This window comes from Phyllostomus discolor, chromosome 9 (genome assembly GCF_004126475.2).
Source record: "Phyllostomus discolor isolate MPI-MPIP mPhyDis1 chromosome 9, mPhyDis1.pri.v3, whole genome shotgun sequence".
Taxonomy (NCBI): domain Eukaryota; kingdom Metazoa; phylum Chordata; class Mammalia; order Chiroptera; family Phyllostomidae; genus Phyllostomus; species Phyllostomus discolor.
The window spans coordinates 72,561,379-72,574,443 of NC_040911.2; the positions used below are offsets into that span (position 1 = coordinate 72,561,379).

At 42.8% G+C, this 13,065-nt stretch overlaps 1 protein-coding gene across 1 annotated transcript in view; it reads right to left on the reverse strand.

Moving 5' to 3' along the window:
- ISM1 (isthmin 1) overlaps nt 1-13,065 on the reverse strand; it is a 76,247-nt gene that overhangs the window by 20,973 nt on the left and 42,209 nt on the right. The window contains exon 2 of the mRNA XM_028524949.1: nt 4,113-4,352. Coding sequence (XP_028380750.1) covers nt 4,113-4,352 — 240 coding nt within the window. The remainder of the gene's footprint in view (nt 1-4,112; nt 4,353-13,065) is intronic.

Below are 13,065 nucleotides of genomic sequence, written 5' to 3' on the forward strand. Positions count from 1 at the left end.
CCCAACTTCTAGTATTGTTTTAAATTTAATATGGAGATTGGGTTCAGGAGTTTGAGGCTATTTCTTTCTATTTTGCACATTGTTGTTTTTTTCCCCACTCACTTCCACGGCCTGAAGCCAGCCTTACAATGGAGAGTCTGATCCACTTGGGATAGAGGCCACCTGGCTTAGGAGGGCTAAAAAAAAAAAAGCTCTACAAAGCAGGGCTTTTTAAAAGATTTCCCTTCCTAAAAGTCAAGAGGCCCAAGAGGGATGTGGCCCCTTGCTTGGGTTCAGCATTGTCATTTTGGAAAGGTGTGGGCTGTTTGGCAGGAGGGATAGTGGACCCCAGCCCTGGGGCGTGGGAAATGCTTCCAGACACTGGAGGGGTTGGGGGTGTTTCAGAGAGAGGGATATCGAATTCCTGTTCAGCTACCCGGCTCCAGTCAGGGATAAATAAGTGGGGGTGAGGGGCAAGTTGCCAGGGGAGGAGGGAGAAAGGCCTGGGGCCCTGGTGGCGGAAGCCAACCAACTGATGCGCCCCTTCACCTGTCTTCACTCTGCTCCCCAGGGAGAGAAAATGCTTTCAGGGGACCACGGTGACCAGCAGGGCTGTCTGCTTGGCTGAATCAGCCTGTGTCAATCCAGTGGATTTCAACAAAAGAGCAGTGCTCACAAGAAGGGGAGAGGGCTGCCAACACAGAGACTATCACCCCCTTTTAGGAAGCACCTCATATTTGGAGGGACCACCAGGGAACTTGGTTTACTCAAGTGCAGTCATGCATGCGGCTGCTGCAGCCAGCACTGTGTGTGTGTGCATGTGTACATGTGTGCATGCCCATGTGTATATGCATGCACACACTTACATGCAGACATAGGGCTAGGGCTCCCAGGGGTAGCAGCTGCTTCATTTTTTCTTTGAACATCTTTCTGAGTGAACAACATTAACCTTTTGTGGTCTTCTAGAAAGAGAAGGCCAGAAATGCAGCTGGAGTTTCTTTTCTTTAGGGCCAACAGGTCATTTGATCAATAAAGACACAGGCCACCTCACCCCTCTCTCTGTACTGTCTGCAGAAGATTAACAGATACAGGGATTGTGCAAAGAAAAAGGACTGACCTGACTTGGCAGTGTGCAAAAAGATGGTGTTGGTATAGTCTTTTGTGGTTTTTTACTTTAATGATGTCTGGGTTGGGGTTGCATTGGTTTCTAAGCCATTCTGCTAATAACCCTGATATTTGAAGCTATGGGAAAACCTATGTTCTTGGGAGTGATGGTGATTTTTACTGTTTAAAGAGTAACTCAAAAGCATGGGACCTCATGGGAGTGGCTCTGTTCCTCTTCCAACCCTGTGCTCCAAAGCATTTCTTTCGGAAGCAGAACCTGGAGGTGAGCTTCTTGTTCCTGTGCTGGGGTAGGGGTAAGACAGTGAAAACAAAGCACTGATTGTTTTTACCTGTTACAAGCCTATATGAACAGGTGGCTTGGGGTCTCAGAGAAGAGGGCAAATAATTTCCACTTGTACTATCTCAGCTTGTACTACCTTTGTGATGGCACATGGGGAAGCTGCATTTGATAAAAGTCCAAGAGGCTTTGCCAGAGAGAACCATGTGTGGCCTTCTTATCACTCTCCATTTAATTATCCACTTCCTTGTCTCACTCTAGTTTTCTCCACACCTATAAGGCCAAACAGTTCCCTTGGCCCTCAGGAAGCTTGGTGAAACTGTTCTGAAGCTTTCTTTACCTCCCATCTGACTAAAAAACACAGCTTATTATGATGACAAATGAATTACCACATGCCTGCTCTCCTGAGCTTATGCTCAGCTCTTCACGTGTGCTGCAGAGGCTTAGCACTCACAGTTGCCTGTTTATTCTTTTTGGCAAAGTAATGTGGGTTCTCAACCCCATGGATCCCAACTGCCTTTGCACCTCTGCTCTTCCCTAACATTTAGGTAACATTTTAAAAGAGTCCCAGTGGGGTCTAAGTGGAGTACTAGGGTTTCCTGACAGTTAAATTTATCTGGGGGAGAGAAAGGGTATCCTGAGAAATTTGTTTTTTAGGTGAAGCCCCATGCACTTAAGTAACATTTCAGGGAGGGGAATCATTCCTGGGCACCTTGCATTTCTCTGCACCCATGCATATTCTTGTAACTTTAGTGATTTTTAAATCTATTATACCAATAGTCCTCAGTATTAAGCCCCTGCCTGACATTTCCCACCTTTGGGGAAAAAGTGAGCCAAAGAAGGCCGAAAATTTTTCCAGGCATTGCCTAAGCACCTTGGGGGTGAGGGCAGCTTGGTACTAGTCCCATAAAATCTGTAGACAAGAAAAAAATTGCTTCCTATAGAGGAAGGTGTGATGGGCAGTGATGTTGAGCAACAGTAAGGAGATGTCCATGTTTTTATTTTTATTTTTTTTTGCCAAGTAGGTCTTTTGTTCTTTAGCAAGAGAGCCATGTGGCCAGTTCCTGGAGAGAGGACAGTGGAGAAAAAAAAACCCGTTTTTCCAATTAACCAGCTAAAAAAATACAAGACTCATCAGACATTAATTGGGGCATGTAGCAACTTCTGTGCATGGGTTGTCAAAGAGTGACCTCCAAAACAATTTTTCACCTCTGTACCATCAACACTGACTGCCCTGCCCTACATCTTCCCATTCATTCAATCTGCTCACTATGGAGCATAACTTTTCTTCCTCTGTTTCCATAATCCCTCAGGCAGAGTTGGTGGTGGTAGCTTGGATTTTCATACCTATGTCATTTTCTGGAGGAAAAAGGCCTTACATTTCTTAATTTCCCAGTGCCTAACAGAGTTTTACACACAGTAGGGGTTGGCCTATGTGGGTGTATTCCACCAGTACACTACTGTTGTACACAAAGCAACTCTAGCCAAGGAAACCCAACGTAAACTGGTGTCATGTGGAGAGTGTCAGTCTTGAGAGAGAGACAGTTAACTTAATTAAGGATCAGTTGCTCTGGGGTCAGGTTCAGGAAGTTTCTGCCATGTAAACTAATTGTAATTTGATGCAGAGAGGAAGAATAAGGAAAAGCCAGCCTTCCTGGAATGAAAAAAATCAAGAACAAAGCCGGAAAGTATGGAAGCAGGTGAAGAGAACAGGGGCTGGCTGCACAGGGACTAGGTTGCCCAGGTAAAGGGCCCTCTCTCAGTTGTCATGGGACCATCTCTGGGAAAAAAAACAGAGGGTGATCTAAGCAAAATCCAAAATTAGGAGTTTGTCTCTGAAACATGAATTGGTGGGGTGAGTATTCCTAGGCACTGGAGAGCTTGGATTTGAGTCCCCAAATACTGTTTACTAGCCATGTGACCTTGGACACACCATCAGTAACTTCCTGAGGACTAATCATATTATTGATAATATTGGGAAAATGACCTGTGCTTCATAAGGTTGTTGGGAGAGTCAAATCAGATTAACATTTGCTTTGTGAAGTCTATTGTGCTATTTCAGTGTAGGTGAGTAATGTCATTTTCAATCCCATGTCCCCCTTTGCATAACCTTCTATTTCCTTCAGCTTTATCCTACTCCATCTTAGTGGTGTATGTTCATCTCTACCCCTTAGGAGCTTCTATCCTCATCTCTCTTCCTCTTGTCAAAAACATTTTTTTATTGGTCATTTAAACTTTAGAGCAATTGAAGTGTTGTTACCTCCTGAGGGGATTTCTGGTACCCAGGACAAGCTAGAGCAGCATTTGGGGGAGACTGGTTTCCTGAGCACCTGTGAAATCATGCTATGATTTGCTTCATCTACTCACATGCTAGATTGGCCCTTTCCCATAGCTTCCATGTTTTATCAATTTCAGGGCATATTATTTTGTTTTGTTTTTACATTTTAATGCTTCTGATTTATCAGAATGTATCTTATCATCACTGTGTAATACTTTCATTAGCAATGTTTTATCTTTTTAGTGGTTTATCAAATAATGGTGAACTCCCAATCAAGGGTGTTCCATAGATGAAATATAACACTGTTCTTAGAGAGGTGACACGATTGAAAGCAGGACTCATTAAGGGGTTACAAAGAAAGTGGAGGAAAGGCAGTAGCTGCCTTGAAATCAAATTGGGAAACAAAGAGATGGACTGTTTCATTTCTTCCACCTTTCAGCTGCTAAGCCTTACCTGGATATTTGGATTCTGCCCATTGATATCAGCTTTGGAAAGATCTGGAAAGTTTGGTAGGTCAAGGAGAAAAGATTTTGGACCATCTCTTTGCAACGAAGGGTGCCCAGCCTCTTGCTGAAATCTCTGTCTGGGGAGGGGTTGGTGTGCAGCCTGGTGGTCCATATGCTCCCCTGGTACTTCTTTGGAGAAAGGAGAGCTGCTTTCTGATGTAGAGTCACTTTCCACATTGAGGTTATTCTAAAACAAACAAGCGAATGAACAAATAAATAGGGCATGATTTAAAAATACCACTCTTAATAGTCTATTCAATTCAGGAGCAAGAAGAACTGCAGTGGCTTCTTGCAGGATGGTATTCCCAACTCATTTTCATTCCCCTGTAGTTTAATTCTCCATCTTCAATAAGCCAAAGCACCAGGAAACTTCTTCTAGTCTGCTACTTGGGAATTTTCTGAGGGTAAATGAGTTATGGACTATTTATTAAACATCAAACACATCAACACAAAAATACTACTATGAAGGACAGTAGGTGCTCATTTAGAATTGGAATGAAATTATGTTTTCTTTTTTACAAGTTCAACTGATTAATCACTCTTGCTTTAATAGTTATAGCCCAATAGTCCAGGGTTTGTTTCTTTGGTGTGGGTCATGGAACAAAAGATCTTACCAAACAGAATACAATATTTGATTTAAATAATTGATTATGTCCATTCATCCATTCATTTATCTCCCTTTCTTTCCTCCCTCCCTCCTTTCCTTCCTCCTTCCTTCCTTCCTTCTTTCCTTTCCTCCTTTCTTCTTTTCTTCCTTCCTTCTTCCCTTCCAATCAACAAATGCCAACCACACACTAAGCACAGGAGATACAGCCATAAACAAGACAGACATGGACCCTGTTCTCTTGGCATATAAATCTGGTTGAGGGGAATAAACAACAAATATATGGATAAATAAATAAACAAAATCAGATCAGAGAGTGGTGATTGCAAAAAAGAAAAGAAAGAAGAAAATGATAGAGAACAGCCGGGGACACCATTAAGATAGTTGGGGAAATGTCTCTGAGAAAGTGACATCTGACATGAGACTTGAACAAGAGAAGAAGGCATCTTGCAAAGATCTGTGGGGAGAACACTCTAGTAGCAGGAATTATGTGTAAGGCAGCCCTGAGGTGGGGATGAGTGTGGCTCATTTGAGGGACAGAAAGAAGGCCAGCAAGGCTGGTGTGGAACAAAGGAGGGAAGAACAACATGAAATTAAGATGAAGAGAGGAAGCTAGCCAAAAAAAAAGTGACACAAAGGCATTCTAAAAATGTAATGCCTTTATTCTGAAAAGTGCAAGTCTGTTGTTTTACCCAGCTAGTGAAAAATGTCTCTATTTAGTTGTCACTTGGGGAAAGTTTCCCAGTGACTGAGGAGTGTAGAAATTGCTGGACTTCTTCCCCAAACCAGATCTTCTCCTTGCATTCTCTTTGGACCTTTCATTGGATACTTCCTCCATCCCTTCGGAGATGGCATTTTCATGTTTACTGGTGGAGAGAGATGTGGAGATAGAATTTCACCAGCCCTTGGGTCAGTGGTTAATGTTCTTGTTATTCTTGGGCATGTTTTGGGGTTTAGAGCGTATATTCCAGCACACTGTCTCCACACACACCCCCTGCCCCCACCACAATGCTTCTGACCCAGCCAAAGGGTTACATCTGGTATCAAAGCACTCCCGACTCTGAGCCCCCAAAGTCAAGAATGGCCTGGGGATTAAACTTGTGCAGTGTGTATATATATTCTGAGAGGGCTAAGGCAAGAGAATGGATTGTTCTTTAAACAGAAATCAGCTTTGTAGGTGATCCAAGAGGCCAAGAAGAGGACTGGGATAGACAGCATGTGCGTGGTCTCCTCTTTAAAACATGAAGTTGCACAGGGTTTGCTGGGTGCTCTCAGCATGTTTTTGCTTGCCCTCTCTTTTTGCTCAGGAGATGCAGCTGGGGCAGTGTCTTCATTTACCTTTCTACCCACCTCTCTGCCATGGTTTTTGTCTCCTGGCACTGATCAACTCACCAGAGGCCAAGTGTATTGTGCTGAAATTGGGTCCAGTGCATGGAGAGAGAGAAAGAGAGCATATACTATGTCTTCCCTCAACATGAAGACTCTCTATCACAGCCCAAGAGGAGATAACAGAATGCAATTGTTCCCTTGCTTTTTTCCCTGGATCCTCAAACCTAAAACTTCCCCAACAGTGTCAGTGAGGCCAGCTGAATTCTCAAGGAAAAATATTTGCACAGGGTTTGGTAATATAAGTTTCCAAAGGGCCCAGGACTTGCTTGCCAATTGCTTGAGGCATCACCTGCAAACTCAGGCTTAACTTCATTGTAGCAACTGGGAGTTACTCCTTAATTGTGTTAAAATGGAAGCTCTCTTTTTCCCTGTAATGAAGTACTCTTTCTCCCACTAAAACATATTTTAGAAGAAGAGATAAGAAATCTATTTTTGCTGCTATTTGGCATTTTGCTTAGATGGCTGAAAAAACAAGAATCACCGCTGATTGGTTTCTTGATCTGGCTCTGGAATTTTTCCCGGTAGGAGATACTCCACCACAGAGTAATCCTGGCTCAGCCACAGTCTAAGAAAAAAACCCTTTGATGTCTCTGTGGTTCAATGACCCCCCATGTAAAACAGAGCAGATTATATGGAGAGCTCTGCACCTTCGCAGCAGAATAGTCAAGATAACTCAGGTTGGGTTGTATCTACACATGAAAAGAGAAGTATAGAGTTAGGCAATTGGCTGGACAATTCAGGCCACAAGTGCCTCTGCTGGGAATAGACAGGCTAAAGTATGTTTTGGCTTGAGTTAGGCATGCAATTGTGGCCTTTCTCCATTTTTCTCCATTCCTTCCCTCTCCCTGCCCATAGCCCCCCTCCCCTAGATCAGTGTTTGTAAAGGATTTGGAAGAGGGGAGGTAATAAAGAAATGCTAATCACAATCTCTGAATATCTGAATTACTCTTGCATCTCTACCTAAAAATATTTATCTAGAAACCTTGGCTCCCTGCAGTGGCATGCCCCCAAACTTTCAGAAACTGGAAGTCCTAGGATGGGGAAGGTATCTTACCATGGGTCACATAAAATGATACTCAACTTTATTCAATTGATAATAAGGTTCTGGAGTAGCCATTATTTTGATAATGTAGATTTTAAATCTGGGGCAGGAGATGGCAGACAATGCTAACAACAAAGGAAAAGGTCTTTTCATCCTTTCTTAAGGATGCACTTCATATTTTCCTTACCGAGGCCCCATTGCAGGTCTTCACTGATGAATACCATTCATGTCTCATCGAGCTCACTCACTGAATTGAACATCACACTTAACTTATACTAGCAGAGTGAAGATTCTCAGGATTGATAGATCTCAAAGTAAAGACTTAGTTTGTGTTTTATTCAGGAAAGCAAACATCCTTGAAAACAACAGCTTAGGAAAGTCTAAACATTGAAGAAATGCCACCATTCTTTCCAAAGTGTAGCAGGATTAATTTTGTCTAAATTCAAGTGACATGAGGGGGTTTGCTCAGTTTAGGAAAATGTTTTTTTACCCACAATCTGTCTTTGAGTTGATCTTTAACTTGTGACAGTGCTATAGCTCCAGTACCAATGTTCTCTCTGCAACTCTAATTTGAGAGCTGTGACTGCCAATAGTAAGAACAGAAGAACCAGAGCTATTATATGGCTTATACACATGCACTGTTCAAGTGCTGAAGCAGGTGATGTCCAGTGGCCAAACTGTCCAGCTACTGTTGATGTGCCCCATCTTTGTGCACAGCTCCTGTCCCTCCATTATTTTACAGCTTATTCTTATCTAAAATAGGAATAAAATAATAAAATATCAATAATGAAATAGGCTCCATGTTCATGCAGCCTAGTATTTTGCCTTAGATAACAGTATTGTGGCAGACATTGTCATTGCCTACCCAATATGCATTCACCTTTTGTGTTTCAAACACAAAGCTCAGTGTTTGATTCAGGTGGCAAGGTGCTGGGCTAAAACTACATTTCCCAGCATCCACTACAGCCAGAGGTGACCATTTGACACAGTCCTGTCCAATATGATATAAGTGGAAGCTGCTGAATCAGAGGCAGTTTGCCTTTTGCCTTTCTCTTTTCCACTTTCTACTGCTTGAAATGTGGCTACTGGAGCTTGAGTCAACTGAGGCAGCCAGCAGGCATAAAGATGAAGGCCATACTCTAAAGGTGGCTAAATGGAAAGACAAAGGGGCCTGGGTTCCTGATGGCATGGTAGAGCCACTAGACAAATCCTGGAATGGTGAACTATGAACTTTTACCATTTTCATCAATATTAATGTTAATCTTGACAGTGCTGTAGCACCGGTATAAGCTCCCTCTTGTGACTCTGACTCTAACCATGACTGTCAATAAAAAAAGGAGAAGCCCTGTTTACTCAAGTGACTCAAAGTTGAGTTCTCTGTTCTTGGCAATGGGACATAATCCCCAGGTGATGATATACTGACAGGGCATTTAGTGAATCATCATGGTAAACTTCACAATGGCAACCAAGCTACAGATGCTCATCTCTGCTACTAACTTTCCTAACATTCCTATGCCAGCCCGGCCATCTATACCCTCCTCCATACTATTCAGAATCTTCTCATTGTTTCAGCATCTTTATATTACATTACTCAAATCCATTACTCACTGTATAATGTAATATTTCCTTTTATTTGTCCTAAAATACTATCATTACATTTTAAGGAGTTTGCCACTGCTAAAAGAGCTCCTTGGAAAAATAAATGGCTGATTCCAGAGCTTGAGCAGAAAAGCACAGGTGAGTTTGGGATACTGTATTATGGTAGATATCAAGGAAACTTTCAGTGATTAAGAATGTCCTCTTTAAAGAACAGAGGAGCCAGCTTGAGGGGGCCCCATTACCCAATTATTAGACAATTTGGACATCAAAACAAAAAGTGTGTGGTTGACCACCACACATGGAGTCTATGAAAATCTCTGAGCCTATGATATTCACAAGAGGGGAAGACAGAAAAACTACTGTCACCATTCAAGGTAGGAATTTATAACATTCCTTACTTTGAACATTAGTATTAAAAAGAAAGAAGGATTTTCCTGAGGAAGTAATATTTGAGCTGAGATTGAAAAGGTGAGCAAAAGTGAAGCAGATGAAGAGGAAAAAGCAGAGGGGGAGGTGAGCCATTGACTATTGTGGGTGAAAGGATATGGCAAATGTAGACTCCATTTGGCCATATCCTTGGTATGGCCTGGTACAGGAATCCAAAGGATATAAGCGCTAGAATGGAGGAGGTGTTAGGATCCAGGTCACTCTGCTGTCTTAGTAAGAGACCACTCAGTTAAATAATATAAATGCCAGGCCCAAATCTACAACATCTTGACCTGCCAACCATTGGTCTGAAAGCTTTCTATCATAGTGTGTTGTGACTTTTCCACTAGGCCACTTCCCTGGTGGCACTTTCTGGGTCATCTAGAAGCTTGCTAAATCTATCTGTGCCGGGATCTCTTCCCTCTCCCCTTGCTCTCAACAGCTGCCCTGATGCCCCTGAAAAGCTCTGCCAAGATGAACTACATAAGAAAAATCTCTCACCTGTAGACTGGGAACAATTTCTAACAGGACAAGCCCAAGTATTTTTTTATTTATGCCCTTTCTCCCTAGGATATCAATGGCATAAGACCAAAGATGCCCAACTACTGCCTTCAGCCACTGCATGGCCGCAGCTGCTCATTTTGGCTATCCTTGTGACCAAGGTGGATTACCACAGCCACATCAAAGTCAAAGTTGTCACACTGGTCAGAGTTCCTAGCTAGTCATTTGGCATTGGTAGAGGGATGGGGAGAGGATCTTTGGAGAACCAAGCCACAGTGCAAATTTGGGTAATCAGCTCCAGGGGGAGACCAAGTTGTGAAGATGGGTGACGGGGTCCAGCTTTGGAAAAAGTGTGCTAAGCATTGTTGTCTCAGTCTACAAATGGCCACCTGCCCTATTCCGCAAATACCAACCAAAGGCTGGTGTGTAAAAACAGGCCTAATCTGAGCACTTCGAGAACCTCCAGAAGAAGCAAAAACTAGTGACAAATTGTAACTGGCTAGGACAGCTTTAGTGCTATAAAAAAAAAGGTCGTAGTAAGTATTCTCATATTAATGCAACTAGGCAGACTTCTTGGAGGCAAATGGGATGGCAGATTTCTGGAGGGCAAAGAACAGGCCGTATCTGCAATCTCAAACCCCACACCCTCCAATTCCACAAGCTCAGGAGGCACCCAATAAGTACTAGTTGATGATAATGATGGCCACAGGCCTAGTTAGATTTTATTTTAATTAGACTCAGGCTATAGGCCTCATTACCCCTCATGTGGCTTTTATGTGGGATTCTAAAGAAAAAAAATCTGGGAATCTTCTATTGAAGATATTAAAGAAGATATTATTAGCAATGCTTTGGTCTCATAGACTTTGAACAACAAACAACAGAGATTATAATTAACGTCACTGCAGCCTCTCTCCTTAAAACATACTAACAATATAGCTAATTAGCAATATGTCCTCATTTGGGGCTGGACATCTGCATATTATTATCGACAATGCTTGTTTCCTTTTCCCAGATTAAAGGAAGCCATACTGCACCCAGGCATATGGCTGCGCTCCTTCCACATTAAAACACTCCGTTTCCTTCTACCCACGATAAACACACTCAGGATTTTATCTGTGCCGGGTATCGATTTTTGTCTGGAACACTTCCATGTGTCTAAAAATAAGTTCAAGAATGCCATTGGTGGTTATTTCAAAGGGAAGAGCAAATGTTTCTCTGTTTGGGTAGATAAAAGAATAAAAGGGCACACTAATTATCTTTATACATGTTTGGGGAGCAGTGAGTGCCCCTAGGAAGAGAAAACCAGGAGAGAGAGCAAAATTAATTTCAGACAGTAAAATATGCTTTCTCAGGTGGCACACTTGTCCTTAGGGCTCAGGACCATCGCTGTAAGAGTGGCAGTAGAGCATGGTGGAGGCTTGTTCTGGAAAGAAGTAAGCAGAATCCATGGGAGAACTGTGCACTGTTGAATACATAGATGCAAGGTTGGCCACCTCCTGCTCTCTCTGCCTGTGTGTGATGGAATCGCTCCCTTGAAGGCAGTAGGAACAGAACAAATATCAATGGCTTTATTTTATAGCAGGATGAAAATGCAAATTCCTGGCAGAGGGGAAATGGCCAGATGGGCTTCTATCTTTGCTGTGGGATCCTGAAGCCAAATTTGGGAGCTAGTGACACCAACCAGCGCATTATGTTTCAAGAATGCAGGAGGGTTGTATCTTGGTTGGCAGTGGAGCCTTCTGTTGAAGGCTTGACTAATAGCTGAGGAATCTCTCATTATAGTGGCAGAATGTATCATAAGACTGTTTAAGACCCTGCTTATGATCTCAGTCGACACTTTAGAAGAAATTAATGGTCAAATCCTTGCACTTGGGTAGGGACCTGGCTCCACAAGGGAAGGGGCTACTAGTGTGGGCCACCCACCCCATGCATCTTTCTTAATTGAAGGCTTTTGGGGCCTTCTGACAAAATGGAAGTCAACACCCCACTGGCTTGCCTGGGATACTTCTGTAAACAGCTTTGATCTTGAAAATGTGTGGATTATTGGTGATTTTTCAAGTTGTGCTTTCTCCGCTGCTGGCAAAGAAAACAGAGTGGGAACTCTCTAGGACCCATTTCCTTTATGTCCTGTGAGGCTAAAGAATGAACAGAAAAGAAACATGAACTAGTCTTTCAACTCTAAGAAAACATGTAAGAAGTAGAATACAAGAGTGGAAAGTTAAATTGGCCAAAGAAAACTTTACTCATCATCTAAAACATCTTTGCAAATGTAAGAGAATGAAGAAATTGTATTTTCCAGAACTCTTCTCAGGGGGAATGGTGGGCTTGCCTAGTAGGAACACTTTAATAGATCTCTTGGGGTGTAAAACAAAAGCTCCCACAAGAGTGTGCTAAGGGAGGGCTTTGTCTGCTGAAGGGGTATTTGGATTTGAGGGCAGAGCTAATTTGCTTTAGGCTACGAGGAACAGGGTGGCCACCAGGGGGCTTTGGTCTCTGCCTCTTGGCCATGTGGAGTTTAGCCTCCTTTTAAATCAAACTGTGAGCAAATATTTATGGATTATGGATTACTGAGGATTTTTCAACTTTTGCTTTCTCCATTTCTGGTATAGAAAGCAGAGTGGTAACTCTCTGGGATCCATTTTCCAGGACTCAATTTGAAGAGGCACCAAATTATTAGCATGCCTAAGTGGCCCAACTCTCTAAGTCCTCCCTTGATCAGAAGGGGAATGTGTAAAACAGGACAAGGAGACCCAGGAAGTTAACTTCTCCTGCAGTGATTTTGTGTCTCCCCACATCAAACTGGGGGCACCCAAGGCCTAGGCCAAGGCTGGTGTTCCACTGTTGAAAGGCAGAACCTGGAAGGCAACCCAAAGAGCATAGGCTGGCAATGTTAAAAGGTTGACCAGGGGTATGGTGGCCCTGGGAACCCTTGCCCAGCTTATTATTTTAATTAAGAAGATGGATTTCTCTTAACACCCCAAATTAAGACTCCTTATTAAAACCTACAACAAATCTCTCTGCTACCTCTAAAATGGGTTTTAAGGGGAACTGGATCTTAACCTCAGAATGCTGGAAAGGGCTCATAATATTGTGGAAGGGGCCTGGGCCAGGAGGTATGAGACCTGGGTCCATGTCCCAGCATTGCCTTTACCTAGTTCTGTAAGTTTAGGCATATTATTGCACCTTTACACCTGTGGTAGATTGGTTCACAAAAGAGTCCACAAATTCTGTCTCTCTAAATATCAATGTTTTGGGTAGCTGTCTCCCACACTGTCTTTGTGCTTGGCCATGTGACTTCCTTTAGCCAGTAGCAGTAGGCATAAACAAGTGCTTGTACAT